The sequence below is a fragment of the Pangasianodon hypophthalmus genome, chromosome 4 (genome assembly GCF_027358585.1).
Source record: "Pangasianodon hypophthalmus isolate fPanHyp1 chromosome 4, fPanHyp1.pri, whole genome shotgun sequence".
Classification (NCBI taxonomy): Eukaryota; Metazoa; Chordata; class Actinopteri; order Siluriformes; family Pangasiidae; genus Pangasianodon; species Pangasianodon hypophthalmus.
This window is the reverse complement of record NC_069713.1, coordinates 14,042,754-14,066,610: the sequence shown is the minus strand read 5'-3', so window position 1 is coordinate 14,066,610 and position 23,857 is coordinate 14,042,754. Positions and strand designations below refer to the sequence as shown.

Sequence of the window (23,857 nt, the reverse complement as noted above, 5' to 3'; positions counted from 1 at the left end):
AAGGGCCTAAATTCTCTGAAATCTCAGATGTAAAAATTAAAATTTAAGACAGTTGAAGGCATTTCTAAAATGTCTTTTCTGGGTTTTTATTTCAGACTGTTTAAGGTTCTGCAGATACTTGGTTAGGTTACACCAATCACACTAGACAAACCAGTGGTGTCAACTTCCTGACTGAACATTAACAACATGGTCACATGCATATAGCATGGTGAGAGACATGTCAATTCCTGTCTCTACTTGCAATAAATTATAAAATCAATACACAACTTTCTCCGCTGAGCTTCTGTAGACCTCAACCTAGACCTTCATCGTCAGGCCAAACTCAAACACTGACAGGACATTTTCTAAAAAAAAAAAAAAAACAGCAAGAGCCTGTATCTGTAAGCTCCTCTGCATTCATTTTGACACCACAAACAGAGCCATGATGGCGGAAATGGCAATTTTTGCATTCATTGCTGAACTCAAATGACTGACGCAGACCACAGCAGTGATTGGTGAACAGCTACCAATATACCTGACCACAAAGAGAGCAAAATTTTAAAAGCCTATCACTTACTAAGTGCCTCTGCAAGAAGGAAAACAGCTCAATTAAGTCTGTGACAGGGGAAATAAACAACACTATTGTGATGACGTGAAAACCAATGTTCTGTTCTGCTTTGCCCTCTGGCCTAAATGTTAAAAAGACCCTTCTTCCCACCCCCACCTCTGTTCCTTCTCTTACGATGCTATATTTAGTCGGACCAGAACACGCTGTGCTATCCAAAACACAGCAACTTAGTGAGTCTCACAATCACAAGAAGACAGAAGAAACTGGTACACGCACATGTACTGCAACATGTGCACACAATTCAAGTGAAACCATCTTGAATACAGTCAACTGTATCCAATATTTTTCACTAAATATTGTAATATAAAACAGATGCAGAAAAAAGCTAAATTTTCGGGTAATATAACAATAATATTTCAAACTTGAAAATAATAAAATGTCTATTAATGGGCTGAAATGGGTCTTAAATGAGTCTTAAATTTGTTTTGTTCTAATCTGATAATGATATTAGATGTTCTCACCTGCTTAGATTGATTTTACAGTGTACTGAATATAGAGTAAAATTGCTTACACTCAATAAAGAATATACTCTCACCAAACAGTTTATTGGAAACACCTATACACCTGCAATTATGCACTCAGCCTATCATGTGGCAGTAGTGCAATGCCTTAAAAATGCTTTTTTCATAACATCAGAATGCAGAAAAATGTAATTTCTGTGACTGTGATCGTGGCATGGTTGTTGGTGCCAGATAGGCTGCTTTTAGTATTTCAGAAACTGCTGATCTCCTGTGATTTTCATGCAAAACAATCTGAAGTGTTTACAGAGAATAGTGCTAAAAACAAAAAACATTCAATCAGCAGCAGTTCTGCAAGCGGAAACACCTTCTTAATGAGCGAGCTCAGAGGAATGGCCATACTGGTTGGAGCTAACATGACGTCTACGATAGCTCAAATAAGATAAATAGATAGATAAATAAGAGGGGTGAGCAGAAAAGTATTTCAGAACGCACAACACGTCTTTGCTTGAGGTGGATGAGCTACAGCAGCAGAAGAGCAGATCAGGTTCCACCCCTGTCAGCCAAGAACAGGAATCTGAGGCTACATTGCACACAGGCTCACAGAAACTAGGCAGTGGAAGATTCCACATCCACATCCACAGCGTAGCAGCAGTGTTTGTAGTGCTGAAGTATGTTTTTATTTGACAAGAGGGCGGACTTCCTTTCTTAAGAGCAGTGAGAAATGAGATGGAAGTCTTTGTTTCTCGATTCATCTCTGCATCAATGTCTCTCACTTCCTCATGTGTTTCTCCAGTTGAGCACTGATCAATATAACAATGCCTCTGAGAGCCACCTCTCTTTCTGTCTGTACAGTGCTTAATTCCTCCCTCTTGGTCTTTCTGTAAGTGTGTGTATGTGCCCAAGTGTGTGTCTGTCTGCTCTGGGACATGTTTTATCTGTCTGGCTGAGTCAGCCTTTCAATTAACTAAAGTTATTGTGTGTGTGTGTGTGTGTGTGTGTGTGCGTGTCTGCGTGTGTGTGTGTGTAAAACATCAAGTAACAGTGATGATTTATTGAATAACTCTGAATAACTGTAATGCCTCGAGTATTGGTGGAATGTACAGGCTTCCTATATATGAATGCATGTTTGAACCAAATAGAAAAATGTGTGTGTGTGAGAGAGAGAGAGAGAGAGAGAGAGCAAAAGACGATGTGAAAGAAGCTTTACTGCTCTGCCGATAGTATGTCAGTGACACTCCCTTCCCCTCAGAGGCTGTCTATAACATATATATATATGTATATGATGTATATCTTTTTGTGTTTATTGTGGCATGTGTGAGAGACATTGTGTGCATGGATGGTTACACAGCTATTCATGCCTTATATTTCACAGCAGAAGCTACAATGACATGTAAGGATAAGTTTGAACAGCGTGACAAGCACACATATGCTGTCTACATTTATATGTGTGAAATGTAGTGTGTGTGTGTGTCTGTGTGTGTGTCTGTCCTAGTTTGGGGTCAAGTAAATGGTGAAGAAAGAGCCAACCAGAGTAAAATGAAGTGGGTAAGAAGTCTTACTATCTAGCAGATCCCTAACAAATGCACTCACATTCATACACATGCACACATCTCTCCATACATGATCAATGATACATATATAAAAGATATATTTAAAATCCCAGAGAACACAGTGTAAGCTAGAAGTGTATATCGGGACCAGCAAAAAAGCATTCGCCTTTTTTCTGGAGATCGCAAGTTCGAATCCCGATGATGCCTCAGTCATCTGTGGCCAGGAGTCTCTGCTCTTTGTTTCTGAGGGATGGCATACTCTCTCCGCTGTCAATCATAGTGACACTAGCCAATCGTGGGTGTCTGTGAGCTTATGTATGCACAAGAGGGCAAACAGAGCTTTCCTCCAAGTGTTACACTGCTCAGTGACGTAGAATGAATAGCAATTCAAAATGCTGGTTGGCTTCACGTGTATTGGAGAAGCATGTTTTAGCCTAAACCCCTTCCCAGTTTGTAGCTGTCATATCATAGTAGAGAGCAGGCTGCTGGGATGGAATTGACCAAGAACAAATTAAAGAAAAAATGGCAGGGGGTGGTCAGGGTCACTGTGCTTTACATTATATATCAAAAATAATAACTGCTAGACTGGGTGGAATTGGACAAATATTCTGTGGGAGCAGGATTGGTCAGAATTCCTTCAGATGTGGGCTAGAGTGAGATTAAAAACGTCTAGCTGCCTATAGTTTAAACCATTAAAAGGTTTGTATGGACGAGACATTAAACCTTAAGCAAAGTTCCAATGAAACAAACAAGACATACAATAAAAAAAAAAACATATATGATAAAATCCAGCTCAAACACCAACTTTCAGGGCTTAATGAGCACACTTCACTGAGACCTCTCTGCGCCAGACTCACAGTCTGCTAAACAGATTGGGATAAAAGCCTCCTTCACTGGAAGAGCCACTGGAAATAAATCTGTGATATTTTGCACTTGCAAGATTTCGACTTGCTTTTCCTGTTGGCGTAGCCTGTTGCTCTACTACAGCAGGGGGAAAAAAAACTCCAGCTTGCTGTGCATAACATGAAGTTTAGGTGAGTTTATATAGTACTGAGATGAGATGGTTATTTACACAAGGAAATGATACTGTACTTTCAATTACTTAAATTGTATTTTTCAAAGATACATTTTTCATCTGTTCCTAACATTACAGCAGTAAAGACTTCTCTTCTGCTGTTTAATATAGTGCATAAAGCAATTCTTTTGCATAGTCAGCATGCAATTTCTCCATTCTGCTGTCATGTTAGAGTTGTTTTGTGGCTAATCTGTGCTGTTAATGTATATTCATGTCCAGTCACTGTAGCTATTACAACAGCTGTAAACGGCTCTAAACTGGTGATTTTTTTAAACCTGTAATCAAAATCATCTCATCCTACAAACGCTTTTGCAGCAATATGCATTATTTTATATGGACAGTGCAGTAGGGGCAGCAGCAGTGTGTGAGAGCAGTTGACGCACAGCTCACCAACATTAGGCCTCAGTGCTGTGACATTGCTGTGCCTCCAGGACGCTTTGTGTCATTCAGTGTAAGTGTGTCATAGTGCTGAAGTCAGCGGATGTGTGCTGCCAGGAGCTCGTTTGATTTAGGAAGAAACGAGCACTGTTGCTTAACGGTACTGATGGTATTTTGCAAGATCTGAGCCCAAGGAGTAGCCACTATTGGTCAACTATATGATAAAAAAATGCTGAATTGGATCTTTTCGGCTTTGGGCTGTGTACACACTAGTGATGTGTCATTTGCAAGAGAGCTGACACAATTAGCTGACTCTTTTGTGAATATTGAGAACTTTTTTCTTTTTTTATAGCTCTACCCATTGCAGTTACTCTTGCAGTATAATTTAATCAAAATGCTTCCATGGAGACTTCTTTTCTATTTGATAGTGTGAGTGGTGAGGCATGTGTTTGTATCTCAGCTGTGTGTATTAGGCAGCGTAGCAGGGAGGACCTGCTGCACTGCTGTGTGTTGAAGATGCTGTACTGTATGTAGTCTAAAACAGGGGTTTTCAAACTTTTTGCCAGGGACTCCTTTAACTGTAAAATAAATTCCACAGCCACTCAGTACAGATTTATTTTCTGAACCTAATCCAACTACTGAAATATTAGACTTATTCTTCTGAATATTTGTTGGAGCCATACAGCTTTCTATTCCGGAACTTTTGACATTATTTATAGGTCAACTTGTTTTTGAGTTACTGAGGTTTGGATTAAATCCACTGAATTCAAGTGACCAGTCAAGCACACAACTGTAGTGCCTTTCTGGCTGAATAATTATTTAAATCTAAAAATGCAGTCACACTATTTTGTTAATTAGAAGGTAAGATTTTGTGAAACAGTTTCAGCTATAATTAGGCAAAGAAGAACAATCACTGGACAAATTATCACAAACTTTGTCTAGTTCAGCCAAAAGAATTGGCTGTTATTGTTGAACTGAGCCAAATGGCCTGACTCACTGAAAAAAGCTGGAATTGCCATCACTAGTATTCACCATGCACTCTCACACAGCCGCACAAATGCACATGTGCACAGATTATACTGAAATGCCAATAATCTGTGAATTACATCAAATCCCTGCTGCTCTCTCTGTCCTCCTTTCCCATGTTTAGCTTTTGGTATCTCACTCTAGTCCCTAGAATGGCAGTGATGGCCGCTAGTGAGACTACTAGACAGGCCACTTTTGAGCAAAGACATGTATATACCCACAGTATGCCCAACAGAGCACTGTAAATATTTATTATGCAGGACAGAACAGTTACTTTTGCTTGTCTCTAAAAGATAAGATTCCACTTTTAGTCAAAGAGACATGTTATCGGTGTCTGTATGCATGTGTGTGTTTGTGTGTGTGTGCACTTCTGTAAGTCACTCTGGATAAGGGCATCTAATAAATGCCATAAATGTAAATGTAAATTAACTGCATGTAAAAGAAGAAGACAGCAGAAGATGTAACAGAAGCCGATTTGGTCAGGGCATCTCATAGAGCATGTAAGTTCTTTGCTGCTGTTGTGAACTCAGCATTATGGCATGTAGTACACACACAAACACATATACAGGCAGGTTTACAAATTAAAGGAAAAGCCAGTGGCTCTGTAATGCTAAGAATATCTTTGGAAGAATGGTGTTCATCCCTCCAGTACAGTTCCAGAGACATGTAGGATCAAAGCCAAGGTGTAATGAAGCTGTTCTGGTGGCTCATGGTAGCTCAACACCTTTCTAAGACACTGAATACGGTTGGCACGCTTATGCCTGGTTAATGCATGATGCGGAAAAGCAGACAGGTGGTATAATGCTTAAATGCATACCTCTGATCACTAGCGAGTGACCTGAATTCCCCTTCTACCTAGTCTACTTTGTTTAATTAGGCTTTCACTTATACAATATTCACCAATACAATTGCCATAATTATAAATAATATTAGCAATATCTCATATCTCAATAAGTCATTGGGAAAAAAATGTACAAGAAGATGCGAACAGCAGATTCTGTAATTTGTAACTTGTTCACTGTAGGATAAAACCTTAATGGACCCTGCCAAAATAAGTGTGGCTGCCTGGGAAGACCCCACACATGGTGAAATATTTGACATTTTCTAATATACATTACAGTATTCCGAAAACCTAAGGCTTTCCTTAAATATGTTCCTCTTTCGCATGTTTGCAAGTAAAGTTCTAGCAAAAAAAGTGATGGATGTATTTAAAGTATTTAAAGACTCTGAGTATTCCACTCTACTGTGGCACAGGAGCATGGTGGACATTTTGAAAGTCAGTATCTGATTACACACTGAATTGAGCAGACTTTCTGTTTTACTGTGTAGCTAGCTATCCAACAACTTGATCAAAGCCTGACACTGACTGTGTGAAATGTTACACTTAGCTAGCGAGGTTTTAGATATCTTTATGTCGACTGACTTCTACCACAGCATTTGTTAAACTGGTTCCTTACCCAGATCAAAAGATCAAAAAATGTATCAAAAATTTCCATGTAATTTTGGTGAAATATATTTAATATTATATAATAATATACTTAAAGTCAAGTTGTCGAAGTATGTCTTCATCTTTTTTTGGCCTTCTGCTAAAATTCACCAACCCTAACCCAGTAGTACACCTAGTACGCCTGATGATTTGCTGGTGAATCAAGTGTGCAGTACTTGAGTTGCTGCCTACAGAATTTACTGCCAAAGCTTTTCACTCAGTTGCTGAACACCCTGCACACCCATTGCTATTAGGCTGTTACGCTTTGCTGAGTCATTTGTAGAGGTTGGTGAAATGCTATCGTTATTATGATATATTATATCTACAGTAAGCCTTTCTGAGATTAGAGAGGGTATCAGTGCCCTTATACTACCAAAGAGCTTTGAACAACTGCTACACAGACCAAAACTGTTATATTTAATGTTTAATAGGACTCAAACTAAGTGATTTATTAAGAGTTAAGTGCACTTAGAAGATAAACCAATGACACCTATAGATAAATAACCCAGAGACAGTGACAACTGTGAGACAAATGCATAGTGTGTGTTCCAAGTGCGTAATCAGACTTATCCAGATCTCTGTCGTTTCTAACAAGAAAAAAATATTTGAAATGAAATATCATTTTATTTAGAGCGCCTTGCTTGTTTAACCAAAAATGCTAAACTATAGAACATTCAAAAAAAACTGAACGTCTCTCTTCTCAGCTCTTCCCTCCTGCGATGGTATTTACATAAAATTCATATGACGAGCAGAGATCCATAACACACCATATTTATAAAACATACAAAAGACACCATCATGGCAGCTTGAAGCAATAGCATGGCAACATTAAAAGAGAACACAACATTACTAGAGCGCTACATTTGTAAAAAGCATGTTGGCCATTTGCCTGGCTAGCAAGGCAAGCTAAATTCATCTGCATTTGAAAGTGGCTAATGCTTGCTAGCCAATACATTATTAATACAATATGAAGCTAAATATAGTCTCCTTTCCAGGAAATCCAAACCATGAAGTCCAAACCTTGCTCTATATGCTAAGTAAATTTCACGGCTGACAACTAGGTAGCTAGTTTGCAAGGTATTCAGCAAAGTTAGCAAAGCAAATGACAATTAGATGATATTAACAATTCATTAACAGAAGATCTGTTGTTTTTACTCTCTGGGCACCATATCACTCTGCCCAATGTTGCATGTTAATATTTTCAGTGAAAAAATTCAGATATGCAACATATTAAGTGCTAACTATGAAAAAGTGAATGAGGCTTTTGTGGAACACAATGCATTACTGCATTACTGATTGTTGTAGCATAATATTGCTAGTAAATTAACTCTTCTGTGATAAATTGTTGAAATAGCTTAAGAAAGAGGCCTTGAGTTACATGTATATCAGGTCAATGTGTAAGGAAGCTGCATAGCTGAAGATACACAATGGTGCAGGAAAGTATATCAGATTAGGAATTGATTACATTTATTTAAACAACCTTTTTCTTTATCAGCTGATAACCAAATTATTGACAATCACATTTTTATATGTTGCTACATTTTTCTGTTCCTCTATTTTATTAATAAATTATCCACTTGTCAGTAGGTTACACCCAATCTGTAGTCAGACATTACAAAGATTGTTACAGGAGCTGCCGCTGGGTGAGACAAAACATATTGACATTTTTCAGCTATTCAGATATGCAGTGGATTAACTTGAAAATCCAGATAGTAGAACACTTATGAAGTCTGAACCTTTTGACATCACACAAAGAAACCCAATAGCCTTATGTTTTCATTTCATTTTCAGGATGGCTATTATCATCTGCTACAGAGTTTAAATGGGAACTGCAGCTTGGGTATTTGATGAAAATCATAAACTACAGTATGGAAAAAAGTTATGATAAATATTATGATGTTTGCTTCATGAATGCTGTTCAGTTGCAACTTCCTAGGCCACTGTAGGTATTAGCTTTATTTATTTACCATCAGTTTGCATATTTCTTAATTAATTAATTAAACAATCACCCTTTTTTCAATTAAACAAAATTCCTTTTGCAAATTATGCAAACTAATTTTTAGTACATGTGATTTTATGGCACCAATGCATATTGTAAAAGGTGCTAACTGCTTGATTAAATATAGGGGTGTGTTATGCAATTCATCCTGTTCCCAGTTGTTCTTGTGTCGGCCTCTAACAAGATATAACCAGTACTGCCTAGGGGTATTCACTGAATTCACACATATACACAGTATTCTACGAACAGAACACTCAAAGTAGCTCCAAACTGCCTGGTGAAGTTAGAAATGATTGATGTGCACATGGACGCTTCAGGCTGTGTGGAGGTTCTCAGTGTTGCAATTTGAGTGTGCAAATTTTTTTCTTCAACAATTATTTTATCTCATCTATCTACATGTATGCATGTATGCAAACATGCGTATACACATGGTGCAAACACTTAGCCATATGAGAAATGGCTGATTAGTGGATATAATCAGCTTTGAGGCCCGGAAACACCCTCTACAACGAAAGTGTGTGTGTGTGTGTGTGTGTGTGTGTGTGTGTGTGAATGCATGATAACCTCACAGTGACAGCCTCAGGAGTCGCATGTCCTCGATCAGTGCAACTTTTCTCATGGCCTCTGACCAGCTGATAATAAGCACTGATGGAATATGGATGGCTGTGATCATTCATTTCAGCACAAGTTAGTATATCATATAGCAGCCGTGCTGAGGAGATGTCCTATAGTCCTATAGTGTCGTATAATGTCCTATAGTGTTGGGTCAATAATCGATAATATCAGAAATCATGATTATTATCTGGGTTGATATTTTCAGTATCTTTCTTTTCTTTCTTTCTCATATTTTTTAAGAGCTCGGCTTTCTATAAGAGTTGTCTACATTATTTAGCTAATCCCCTTATTTAGTCATTCTGATATTTGTTTGGTTCATGCAATCATAAAGATGGGGCATAATTAAGTGCACAATTAAGTAAACACTTAATAGCACTTAATTAATGATATATAAGTAACTATAAAATTATAACTATATAATTCAATATTATAATATGCAGACTAGATTTAAACACCTAGATACTGCAATTTTACTCATTTTGTCCTGCTGCACTCTTGCAAAAATGCCATCACTGTATTTATAATCCAATCAATAGGATGATTGTTTCTGTTATGCCATCCCATAATGCCTAGTCGGCATGAATACGTGAAATAGGAGCTACGTTTACAAGATAATTACTGCAATTACTGAATATAACTGATCATGAATCAATTAATGCAGTTGTCTTTATGAATTATTAATTCTTATTAGAAGTTAGTCGAGGGTGTAATTATATCATTATCAGAGACAGATTATAACATAAGCATCAGGACCACACAGTGGTGCAGTGGGTAGTGCTGCTGCCTTACAGCTCTAGGGTCCTTGGTTTGATCCTGAGCTCAGGTTAATTCAGCTCAATTCTATTTGTATAGTGCTTTTAACAATGGACATTGTCACAAAGCAGCATTATAGAAATAAATACATTCAAATTAAATCAAATTAAATTTATCCCTAGGTTACTGTCTGTGTGCATTTTTGCATGTTCTTCCCATGTCTGCGTGGGTTTTCCTCTGGCTTCTCTGGTTTCCTCTGATATCCCAAAAAAACATGCCGGTAGTTGGATTAACTACTGTAGACGTGAATGCATGTATGCATGATGCCCTGCTCCGGATAAAGCAGTTACTGAAGATTAATGAATGACAGTAAGCATCAATGACACTCAGAGTACACTGGAACTGATTTTCCATAATGATGATATTGTTTTGACATTATGAAAATTCTCCAGACAGTAATCACTTAATTAAATATGTATTATTGTCCAGGGTCTAATGTTCTATCGTCCTAAAAGAGACAATGGGAACATGGTGAATTGCGTCTGCTATGATGGCTGGGACTCAGAGTTAAATCTCAGACATCGTCAATGCTGCAGAATGCTTCATACTGTCTCAGTTAAAAGAGCGCTGAAAAGTTGAGCCATGATTGACTATTAAACCTCTCCCATCAGCTGTAAAAACTATCCTTGCTTTCTCTGAACACACAGTATTATCAAAGTTGTAGTTTTACACACAAAAAAAGGAACTTCTGATAAACACATGAAAGCACTAAACGATGATGTATAACTAGGGTGGATCAAGTGATTTGTTAGCTTTAGAAGACAAACACACTTTTGAACTCTCAGCAGTTTGTTTGATGTTGGTTTTACTTCGACAGTTTAATTTGTGATTCTTATCATTTTTCATATGAACAGAAGAAATGAAAAAGTAAAGTGAGTGAGTAAAATGAGTAAAGTGAATGGAAGAGTGTCAGCATGTGGAGGCAGGACTGTCAAGGGATTTCCAAAAAGTGTATCAAGTGTATCCTGAAAACTTGATGTGCCACCCAGTGCTATATATAGCCATCTGTTTGTGGTGAATGTGCAACTGAAAATCATTTGTGTGTGTGTGGTGTGTTTAGTGGGACTTGATGTCCAGATAAGAGATCTCTGGAGAGAGTACTGGCTCCAGAGGAGTGACATGAGACCTGACTAGACTTGAGTAACTCTACAGAAACAGAAACAGAGAACTTAAGCAACATCAAGACTTGCAAAAGGGTGTTTGAGTTATAAACAAGGACAGGACTGTCATGAAAACCTGGGCCTGGACCAGGCCAAATGTAACAGTCCATTTAGTATATGGGTTCATCTTTCAGTGGTTAAAATACATATGAACACAATGCATACATACAATATACTCATACAAATACACACATTCTCCATCCAGTAGTTGGAACAATGTTTTATAGTTGGAACAATTTTTAAAGAGTTGCTCAATATTAAAATGTAGAACTGTGGCAGAGTGGGTCTGTTTGCGAGCTGTGTTCTTATTGGCTGCTTGATTGGACTGATCCAACAGGATATAATCACTAAGAGAGTGAATAAGCTTTGCGCACCCACCCCCCACCCCACACACACACACACACACACACACACACTCACAGAATGTTCTGCAGCTAAAGTATGACTGCTGACTCACCAACTGCAAACAGTGCCAGTTGGGCTTCAGGCCATTTGACAGAGAAAGAAGAGACAGCAAAATACACACGCACACACACACACACACACACACACACACGTATACCTTTGTGAGGTATTTCCACAAAGTTATTTATACGTATTGCTATGTACAATGTTGCTATGCCTACACCAAACACTAAACATAACCCCTAATCATACACTCCACTGTTCACCACTGACAGCAACCTTAACACCTGAGATGTTATCAGGACGTTTTCTGGTCTTTATGTGTGACTTTTTGCCATATGTGTACATACATTTCCACTAGTGTCAGATCAAGTATTGACCCAAAATTGTTGATCTTTCCATTACACTGAACCCATGAGACCTGACCTATAAAAGACTACAGTCACTCCAGTTATACAAGATATACAGTCTAGATCAGGGGACTTCAACTGGCAAACCAAGGTTTGAATACAGACCCAGATATGTATTTCTGGACATAGCTTAGTATAGTTAAACATGAAACATCATGACTGTAGCAGATCCTTTGTTGTGACCAATCACATCAAGTGATGAAGGCAGCTCTTTTTTCTTTTTTTTACAATTTATCTTCTCTGGTCTTGTTAATGAAATGAGGACATGGCTTCTTAAAAAAAAGTTAAACAAAAACAGAATGTTTACAGACGACTGGACAGAGAAGTATGCAGTTATTCTCCACTCTCATCTGTTATGAGTGAATGGCACTAATCAAAAGTCGTAATGTGAAGCTCCACTGTGATATAAAACATAATCACTTCCAACTGATGTGTCTTATCTATAGCCAGGAACTAATCAATAATGGTTAGACTTTAAAAGGTAACTGTTTTTGCCACCACTCATGTTAGTTGCTTTGTATTTTAAGCATGTAATTTATGCCGCTGGAGCTTCACAAATGTAAGTTGAATATCAGTGATCTACACCGATCAGGCAAAACAGTAAAACCACTCACAGGTGAAGTGAATAACATTGATTATCTTGGCAGCAAGTGAGCAGTCAGTTCTGGAAGTTGATGTGTTGGAAGCAGGAAAAATGGGCAAGCGCAAGGATCTGAGCAACTTTGACAATGCCCAAATTGTGATGGCTAGATGACAGGGTCAGAGCATCTCCAAAATGGCAGTTCTTGTGGGGTATGCAATGCTTAGTGCCTACCAAAAGTGGCCCAAGGAAGGACAACCAGTGAACCAACGACAGGGTCATGGGCACCCAAGGCTCACTGATGTGCATGGGGAGCGAAGGCTAACCCATCTGGTCTGATCCCACAGAAAAGCTACTGTAGCACAAATTTCTGAAAAAGTTAATGCTGGCTATGACAGAAAAGTTTTAGAACACACAGTGCATCGTAGCTTGCTGTGCATGGGGCTGTGTAGCCACAGACCGGTCAAAGTGCCCATGCTGACCCCTGTCCACTGCCGAAAGCGCCTACAATGGGCACGTGAGCATCAGAACTGGTCCATGGAGCAATGGAAGAAGATGGCCTGGTCACATTTTCTTTTACATCATGTGGATGGCTGGGTGCGTGTGCATCGCTTACCAGGGGAAGAGCTGGAGGCAGTGTGATGTTCTGGGCAATGTTCTGCTGGGAGACCTTGGGTACCTTGACACATACCACCTACCTAAACATTGCTGCAGACCAAGTACACCCCTTCATAGCAGTGGTATTCCCTAATGGCAGTGGCCTCTTTCAGCAGGACGATGCACCCTGCCACACTGCAAAAATTGTTCAGGAATGTTTTGAGGCAGAGTTCAAGGTGTTCACTTGGCCTCCAAATTCCCCAGATCTCAATCCAATCGAGCGTCTGTGGGACGTGCTGGACAAACAAGTCCAATCCATGGAGGTGCCACCTCACAACCTACAGGACTTAAAGGAGCTGCTGCTAACATCTTGGTGCCAGATACCACAGCACACCTTCGGAGGTCTTGTGGAGTCCATGCCTTGACGGGTCAGAGTTGCTAGAGGTGGCACAAGGGGGACCCACACAATATTAGGCATGTGGTTTTAATGTTATGGCTGATCTGTGTTCCTAATAACATTACTGAAGGCATGATTCAGGTAGCATGTACTCCTGAAAAGAAAAGGTTTTTTTTATGATAGTAAAAGAATTAACGGTATTTTTTGTTTTCCAGGAAAATCAAGATCTTCATAAAGATGTAGGGATTTTTTTAAATTTGAAAAATCTAAATTAATGTAACTTATAAATGTAAATTTGGCTACAACAATATGACTGAGTTGCTTTCATTACTTAACTGTAAAAACTAGCTAAAGTTTGCAGAGTAACTGGCTGGCTAAATTAACTAATGATTCTTTGAATAATGCTTGGCACACAAGCTAATGTCATCTACTCTTATAACTTTAAGATCAAATAATTAAACCAATTTTTAAATGAATACTTACATATAAAATGGTCTGTCACAACGCTTTTGCAGGGAATGGTCATTTCCATTATATCCGCATATTTTTAGAACATGTTTACATCATGTAAACATCACATAGACAATAGTTCAATTTTACAGCATGGTGGCCATATGGCTTTATATTGCTCTGTACACAACGATGTCATCAGCTATCTATGTCACTAATGTGTATATGTATGGTTACAAACAACCTTTCCACATATTTAAGGTCACATTAGAAGAATGCATCTGCTTTTACCCTTGACCTGTCCTTGCGCATCTTTTCTCACTTTTTTCCCCCTACCACTTATGGAATGAGGCCTGTCAGGTTGACATGCTGCTACGCAAACACACACATACACACTCTGCCACAAACACACATGCTTACAAGACAGTTTCAGTCAAACCCACACCGACTTCAGCACACAGTGGAAGTGACCGTGACAACACAACAACAAATGCAGCACAGTTGCTTAGACAGCCCACGAACCATGAAGCACACTGAGCAGGACACACGCTGTTGTTCTTTTGTCAGTGAGTGTGAGAGTGAGTGTGTGAGAGGAGGAACAATCTGCGGAAAACAAGACGATGAGGGAAGGCGATAAATGGCAGAAAAACAGTTAACAGGGATGAGATAAAAACTTGAAATAAACCAAACAACAGCAAGGAAGAATTGAATAGAGTGAGCTGCTGGGGGGAGAAGACTGCACAGAGAGAAAGAAACAGAAAAGAGAGTGAATGAAAGCAAGTGAGAGGAGGAGGAAAGTTGTACTCATCAGCATTGCTACGGCAACCACGCGTATCCCACTTCCTGTGACGCAAATGCAAGGAGAAATCAAAGTCCACAACAAGATCTCGTTCTTGTTATTGTTCTCTCTCTCTCTCGTCATTTATCACCTACATTTCTCAAAATTTGCTCAAATATTCCTATTCAATCACAGGGCAGCGTACCATCGTTGCTTGCGGTCTATTCTTATCGTTACACCAGTGACCAGTGAGTCCGAATGTGTGAGGGTGTGAGTGTGAACTCAGCTTCTGCTGAACAACTGAGCTGTTGGAAGTCGATCAAAAAGGAGTAATTTTGGCTACAGTAAATATGGCTGGCTGGATCAGTGCCACATGGAGCAGACAGAGAGTACAATCTGTATTTGCGTTCCAAAATGCAACAGTGTGTGAGAATACCTGAGAGGAAAATGCATAATAACAGTAATAAGATTTGCCTGCTTGTGCAAAGACAGCTATCTGCAAATTGCTTGTACCAGTCTTGTGTTGTGTTATACTAGATATCAGCACTCTTGGAACGCTGTTCGACCAATCAAATAAGTGGACCAGAACTAACCGTTGTATAATAGTTGTTATCGGAAAATTTAAAGAGACAAATGCACATACACAAACCCAAAAACAGTTTTAGCCAAATTGAGAGGCAACTAATCTTGATTGAGTTAAGCGTCTTTATCAGTAAAGTTTAGTATATCTTTTTTTATTACTACTATAATTATATTCAAAACAAACATTGTTAAATGAACTCTGTTGTTTCCTTCTTGATCTTTCTTTCTCCCCCATGCTTATCTGTGCCTGTTAGTCCTAGTGAAGGAGGCTTAGTCTCTTTGTCTGTCAGTCACAGTGAAGGAGGCGGAGCTTCTGTGTTTGTTCCTCCCAGTAAAGGAGGCATGGCCTCTTTGTCTGTCAGTCCCAGTGAAGGAGGCGTGGCCTCTTTGTCTGTCAGTCCCAGTGAAGGAGGCGTGGCCTCTGTGTCTGTCAGTGGCAATCAGTGAAGGAAGAGTGGCCACTTTGCCTGTAAGTCCCAATAAAGAAGGTGGGCCATACACATTTGCACACACACACACACACACACACACACACACATAAGACTAATATAATTCAAGGTGTAAAACTCAGTTAATATAAGCAGAAATTAAACATAATAAGGCTGGTTTATGCATTAAAGCATGTTCACATACCTGCCTGGTGACTCAGAGACAGGATTTATGGCTAAGGATAGCACATGTGCACACAGGAGGGCTGACATGCAAACTTTCAAAATCCTAACAGCGTGCTCTGCGTATCTATGGTGCTGTGCATCAGGAAAACACTGACTAGCAGAGCAGGAAAGTATAAGTCAAAGAGCAAGTGAATATATTTCCATGTCTTTCTGAGCCTGAATGTCAAAATGAATTTGGGTCTTGGTTATGTTTTAGGTTTATTCAACTCACTACTCACATACATTATTTGAATAACTAAAATGATGCTCATAACTTTACCAATACTATAACTTACTGCCATCGGTCCGATAGAGCACTATACTAAGCCCAAATATCCAGAAAGTCCTGATGTGCAGTAAGATAAACTGCAGTTCAGAGAGGCTTAATATTAGATATTCTCTTTTAATATTTTACTATAAAATCTCAGACTGTTCCCTATTTGGTCGATTTTAATAGCTAAGGGAAAGTAAGGAGCAATTCTCAGCATTAAGGCATCCACTACTGCTTCTTCTCCATTCTTTCTGCAGTGAAATGTGAGACTTACACTCACTGAACATTTTATTAGGAACCCCTGTAGACCTACTCATTCAAGCAATTATCTAATCAGCCAATCATGTGGCAGCAGTGCAATGCATAAAATCATGCAGATATGGGCCAACAGCTTTGGGTAATGTTCACATCAACCATCAGAATGGGGGAAAAATGTGATCTGTGATGTTGACCATGGCATGATTGTTGGTGCCAGACTGGCTGGTTTAAGTATTTCTATAACTGCTGATCTTCTGGGATTTTCATACATAACAGTCTCTAGAGTTTACTCAGAATGGTGCAATGAAGAAAAAACATTCAGTAAGCGGCAGTTCTGCGGACTGAAACGCCTTGTTGATGAGAGAGGTCAACGGAGAATGGCCAGACTGGTTCAAGCTGACAGAAAGGCAGTAACTCAGATAACCACTCTGTAAAATTGTGGTGAGCAGAAAAGCACCTCAGAATGCCCAACACATCAAACCTTGAGCCAGATGGGCTACAACAGCAGAAAACCATGTCGGGTTCTGCTTCTGTCAGCCAAGAACAGAAAGCTGAGGCTGCAGTGGGCACACACTCACCAAAACTGGACAGCTGTAGACTGGAAAAACATAGCCTGGTCTGATGAATCTCGATTTCTGCTGAGGCCCACAGATGGTAGGGTCAGAATTTGGCACCAACAGCATGAATTCATGGACCCAACCTGCCTTGTGTCAACAGTCCAGACCGGTAGAGGTGGTGTAATGGTGTGGGGAATGTTTTCTTGGCACACTTTCGGACCATTAATACTAATCAATAATCGCATGAATGCCACAGCCTATCTGAGTATTGTGTCTGACCATGTGCATCCCTTCATAGCCACAATTTACCCATCTTCTAATGGCTACTTCCAGTATGATAATGCACCATGTCACAAAGCAAAAGTCGTCTCAAACTGGTTTCATGAACATGACAATGAGTTCATCGTTCTTCAGTGATCTTCCCATTCACCAGATCTGAATCCAATAGAACACCTTTGGGATGTGGTAGAATGGGAGATTTGCAGCATGAAAGTGCACCTGAAAAATCTGCAAGAATTGTGTGATGCAATCATGCCAACATGGACCAGAATCTCAAAAAAATGTTTCCAACATCTTGTGGAATCCATGCCATGAAAAATTGAGGTTCTTTTGAGAGCAAAGGGAAACCCTACACAGTATTAGTATAGTGTTCCTAATAAAGTGCTCTGTGAGTGTATATTTTAAGTTTTCACTTTCTGCCTCATAGTTGGCAGGTTCACGCTACACCAGGCCTTCGTTTTTGGCTTTCCTTCACACACACACACACACACACACACACACACATTCGTGCGCCCTCACAAACTAGCCATTCACCTTCCTGCTGTTGCTTCAAAGCCTTTGGATTTACAAGCTTTCCACACATTCTGAAAACGAATGACTTTCCTTCTAATATTAAGAGGGAGAATATGGGGCAGGGCTTAAAGCCAGGTGTATCCTGCTTACTCTTAGCATGAACAAAACACCTATCTGTCTGTGTGTCTCTCATCGTGGCTCTGAACATATATGCCTTTCTATATAGAATATCCTTCGAGGACATGCAATAACAACTTGCAAAGCTTTGACTTACCCATTATCAAACACAGCATGTCTTTTGGAAAGCTGTATGACCTGTGTGGGCACAAAGGTGTGTTTTTGCCAGAGGATCATGCCATATCTTGGGGTTTTATGCAAGACATCAAACTTATTGTGAACCAAAAGAGGTCATATATTTAAGGGAGAGATCAAGGCAGACTAGGGCTGAGTGGACAAATACATTTCTTTTATGACTAGACAGACTAAATATTGGGACACCTTTAGTCAGTCGGTCCTCGTTAGGATACATACTGCCTCAACTTTGTCAAACTTTATAGTACTGTTTTAATTAGCACACAGATAAACACTTTTTTATTTAGTGTTTTAAAAACACTAAATATCTTTCATACACTTGAGTGGGTGCTGACAACTAGAAGTGCCTTTCAAGTTCCTCACAGCAAGCTTTTAGTTTTGGCAAAGATGGAAGGTTTTTAAAATCCTGAATCAGTTCCTAGATTTAACCATAATTAATATTAAACACAGTGATCTGTAACTCACAGTGAATGAACTCAATGTGCTGCAGGCAGGGTGGTGTACTGAATGACCCAAAGCTTCTCCACCACAAGGCCACGGGACGCAGGACCATGCATAAATTAGCCTGCCTCAGGGACACATATAAATAGTCAAATGTAATCCTCTCTCTCTTTTCCTCTCTCTCTCATTCCCTCTCCATCATCCCTTCCTCTCATCACCCCTCCTTGCTCTCGGACCATCTTGTTTTGAGCTAGTACAGACTGGTTTCAGGTCCTTCAGGACTGGCAGGGCACGACTGGAAAATAACTCATTATGGCTTTAATTAAAAATTTACTCAGTGGAGATTGTCAGTGATGTGGTATACAAAATAATTCAACTGGGAACCCAGAATCATATATATTTCATATATAATCATACATATCATATGTAACTGGACAAAGTGTCATTGTATTATTGTATTGTATTGTACTATTGTAGATCTATTCTATAAAGTTCACACTGTGTATTGTGTTCACATTTGTAATGGTTTGTATGTTAATCAAAATTAATTCAAGGACTCCAGGAAGTACTTTAGTTTCTAAGAAGCACTGAGTGTTACTGGTAATATTTACTGGTAATATTCAATGAATTTCACAGACAAACTTTTTTTTAATTAATTTTGACCCTAACAAATACAATTGGAGTGAATGACTTTGATAAAGTAACAATGAGACGTAAAAAGGGAGAAGGGCATTAGTAAAAACATTTACTAAATAATCCTGTTGTCAGGTGTGCACAGGGGTTGGGATGCAATTGCAGGTTTATTGATGTAAATGACAAAGCAGACAAACCCAAAGGGCAAAGTCATAAACAGGCAATGGTTCAGGTGATCAATAAACAGGCTAGAGCAGTCAAAGCAAACTCAAGAAACCGAACAAACAGGGTCAAAACAAGACCAGCATGCACTCAGTAATCATGGTACTGTCACTATTGATTAGCTAGAAACGATAATTCACAATGAGCCGAGGTCTGTCGTGTGTATTTCTAGTGAACCAGTGATTGGGAACAGGTGTGTGTGAGTAGAAGTCTGGGAAGTGAGAGCAGTAACAAGTGACGGATCAGGTGATAAGTCTTGTAGTTTGTTATCTGGCAGAGAATTCTGAGAAATGGGCTACGTCTGAAATCGCATACTGTGACAGTATGTACTGCATTCAATTCAGTACCTGCTGCTCGGCCACTGATACAGTATGTACTGATCAGTATATGTGTGTAGTATGAATACAATCCAGACATACAACATCCGGCCTGTTGGCACTGTCATGTGACCTATGACATCATAGTAACCACAGAAACTTAAAGAGCCCACCAGATTAGTGCAACCGTTTTTTTCTTGTTTAAACCTTCAACAAGTTAACAGTTTACTCAGGTGTCATTAAACAAGTATGGTTTAACCACAAGAAACAAGGAACAACATTTAATACCTACTTAAGAATAGCACTTACACTTAAAAAGAGCCGACGCAATGCCTTCCGCCATTATTGATTCTGACAGGTCTTCCGTGCCTACATGTAGAGATGACATTAATATGACATCCAGTATCGGTACTGGACTGATATGTGAAGAAACATCTGGATTGGCTATCGGAGAGAAAAAATTATTATGAATCTGATCAGATTCTGTAACATATCTAGGCTGAAATATCACAGGATTGTTTGTAATGTAACACAATGTAAAGGAACATAAAGTAGCCCACATAATAATAATAACAGTAGCCACCTAAGTTACCATAAAACCAGCAGCAGAGTAGCTAGCTTTTATTAAAAAAAATAATAAAAATAAATTAAATTAAAATTAAAAATTAAAATTTTTTTAATTATCTAATTTAGGACCGGTTGATGTTTAAAAATAATTATAATTATATCCTTTTTAAAAAATATACATATATAACTGATTACATTGCAAAAACTGAGTACAACCATTACATGGCCTGGAGTATGTTAGACCTTGCCAATATCTGTAATTTCACAATTTAAATTCACAGAAAATTTTAAAGCTTGGTACTTAAAAAAATATAATATCAGTATTGATTTCAGAAAAGAAAATGCTATTGAGCCATCTCTACCTATATATTTGTGGATTTCAAATTAGACAAATCAGTCTGAAAAGCCTTTCAGAATGACTGTAATGATCACTCTGTATGAGTGAGTTGCAGAGGTGGAAATTGGTGAAAAAGTCAAATTGGTGTGAGTTGTTAAAACACAGCATGAAACAGCTACACCAGTGTGAGGGTCGTCACCACACTCCTACATCTGCAGCACATCTGTCAATCTGTCTGTCTGTCTCATTCTCCACCTTTCTATGGTGGCATCAGCCCCCCTTGGTACCAGTAGCTAACCACAGCAGTCCTGTACACACTGAGAAGACACACGTGGCAGCACCACAGCACTGCTGCTGCCACGTGTGTGTGCTGTAGAAGGGTGGAGGCCAGCCAGAACTTTACGGTCTCCCACTGTGTATGTGTGTGTGTGTGTATGTGTGTGTGTATACCAGATTTACTTTCTAACATATTCAAATGTAGAGTGAACCTACCATTCTAGCGGAAAAAATCCACATAGTATTTTTTGCATATTAACAACAGATATTTGCATTACTGGCTCCCTGTGGCAGGACAGTATATTTTTATGGGTTCATATTTTCATGAAAGTTATAGTGTAGAGAATCTGCTTCCCAATTACAGCCAAAACTCATTCATGCTAATGAGCTAGAAGAGTAAGAGCCTCACATCATATTATACAGAAATAATTTGCTGTCCAATATGGATGTCATGGCAAGTGTGATAGGCTAATAAAGTATGAGTGTGCAGTGAAGTGACGGTTGACTGAGACTGCACTCTTGCTGAGTTTGTCCCTCCTAATCGTATCCTTATAATATTACCTTTGAGGATGTCATTCAGCTAATGGTGTTGAGCTAGCTAGCTAGCTTATGTAGTTAATGTTTGCCTACTAAAATGGTAGTCCCTTGGTGTATCTTATTTTATGTAACCATTAATTTTATATTATGAAAGTAGGAAATTACCAAGTTACTTGGTGATTTAGCAATTTATATTAAGCTATTCAAGTGACAGACCTTCAGTGTAACACTAACCACTAGCTTTGTAGGTACTTTTAGCACACATAAATGTTTTTTCTCCTTAATTTAGTCCTGGCCAATTCCTCCCACCAGCCAGGTCTCCCCTATCATATGACAGCTAATAACATAGGAGGGACAACAGCTATCAACTGCTTCCCTTTGAGACACATGAATCAAGTCAACTGCATCTTTTTGAACTGCTCATGCTCCGTCACAGCACAGTGTAACACACCCGGAAATCGCTATCCAACCTCTTCTGCATGCATGAGCTCACAGATGCACACAACTGGCTAGTTTAGCTGTGATTGATAGGGAAGAGAGTATGCTCTCTTGGATTCCTGGCCATGGATGGCTGTGGCATCATTGGGATTCAAACTCACAATCCCCTGATGATAAATATGTGCATTCATTTATATCTCTTGCATTTAAGTTTGCATGGTTAGAGAAGATCAGGAACGTGAGGGGAGAAAGTAAGGGTGGAAGAGAGAGAAAGGGAGAACAAAACATAATTACAGAAGCACAGCGACTACATTGGTAACAGTTGTATTACACACCCACACTCTGACACACAGAGTGAAAGAAAGCAAACACCTACGCACATCAACCTCCCAAGCCCAGACAGAGTTATTTCACTGGCATCCCTCCTTAGATCCCTCTCAAGCTCTCTTACTCACTTTATTCTGTTGTTCGTCTTGTTCTCACTTCACTATTCTCTACTCCTCCTTCACTCTTTCTCTCTACCTCCCCCTCTGTCTTATATCAGATGTCGTCACGAAGAGCCAGTCTGGAGTCTAGGCTCGGAAAATCCCCACAAATCTGATCATTATTATCTTCATGGTAAAAAGTAAAGGCAAAAATATATGCAGCTCAAATAACACCCAAATTTGACCCAAATTCTCTCTCCTGTCTTCACCATCTGCATGTCTCACACAGTCTAGCTCTCTCCAGCTCTCACCCACTTCAGCTCTTTTTTGGTGCCAGCTTTCTTTCTCATCCTGTCTCTGTATCTCTCTTTATCTTCCATTCCCAAATTCAGCAGGGCACTCTTCCAATTCTTCATTCAAGCCCAAAAAAACTACTTTTATACAGACACACTACAGCAAGAGGTGCCATGAACAAAAGAATCATCTACTATTTAAAAAAAAAAAAAAAAAAAAAGTGGCTAGAGGTTGAGCCAGTACTGGGTCAATGCTAGATTGGCTCTGTTTCAACTTTCACAGCTAGTACACTACATCCCCCCAGCACCACGATCACACTGCTGACTTAACATTAAAAGCTCACAAACTTGCTCCCTGCTGCAGACGGAGCCAGTGCAATTGCTTTTCAAACACTCTGGGAAGAAGCTACACTATTTATAATGATCTAGAACTACTTTCTCTATCCTCAGCCCCCTATTCTGTATAAAAGAAACATAAACTAATTTTAGCTCAGTAGTAGTGGGTTACACCTCATGATGCACACACAAAATAGCATGAGAAGCATTTCAGTGAAGCACATCTGAACTTTCCATATTGCAGTGAGACTGCAAAAAATGTCAGTAAAGACAGACAGAAAATCCTAAATACCATCAAATACTAAAACCTGAAATGCATCTAAAAACTTCCACAAATTACCTGATTGAAGACAATCAAGTCTTACATGATTCACATAAATTTCAAGCACCAAAACCAAATTTCTTGGATCGGCATAAGGCAAATATAGACAAAGTATTTGGAGATTCATTATACTGAACTTTACATGGTTTACTAATCAGTATTGTTGTCAGTGTAAAGCCAAGAAGACAGATGGTAACTGCACTCTATGGCAGCAGGTGGACATGAATAAAATGTACAACGACACAATTGCCCCATAAAGTCAGCCGTTTTTCAATCTATTATCAAGAGCTAAAACTACTGAAAAAGCACAAGGTAGGAAGCAAAGGGAATTAAACTGAGCCTGACAAAACTGTATGAGTCAATTTTTCTTAATTGCTTTTTGGCCAGGCTCATGTTGTACTTCAGAAACACAGTGGAATTAATACTACCATTTGAGTGCTACTTGTTAGACTGAGGAAAATTCTTTTCTTGTTATTTTAACTCCTTTATTCTTTTTGTTTA

The 23,857-nt window shown here is 39.1% G+C and overlaps 1 protein-coding gene across 4 annotated transcripts in view; it reads right to left on the bottom strand.

Annotated features, from left to right (window-relative positions):
- Positions 1-23,857, bottom strand: part of si:ch73-335l21.1 (insulin receptor substrate 1-B) — a 47,220-nt gene that overhangs the window by 4,778 nt on the left and 18,585 nt on the right. Inside the window, exon 3 of one of the 4 annotated variants that reach the window (XM_026935960.3) lies at positions 20,135-20,269. The exons of 1 other annotated variant lie outside the window; for it this stretch is intronic. In XM_026935960.3, coding sequence (XP_026791761.2) covers positions 20,135-20,269 — 135 coding nt within the window. Of the gene's footprint in view, positions 1-14,992; positions 15,837-20,134; positions 20,270-23,857 lie in introns of all 4 variants that reach the window. 2 more of the 4 variants (XM_053233803.1, XM_026935961.3) reach the window with 2 other exon arrangements.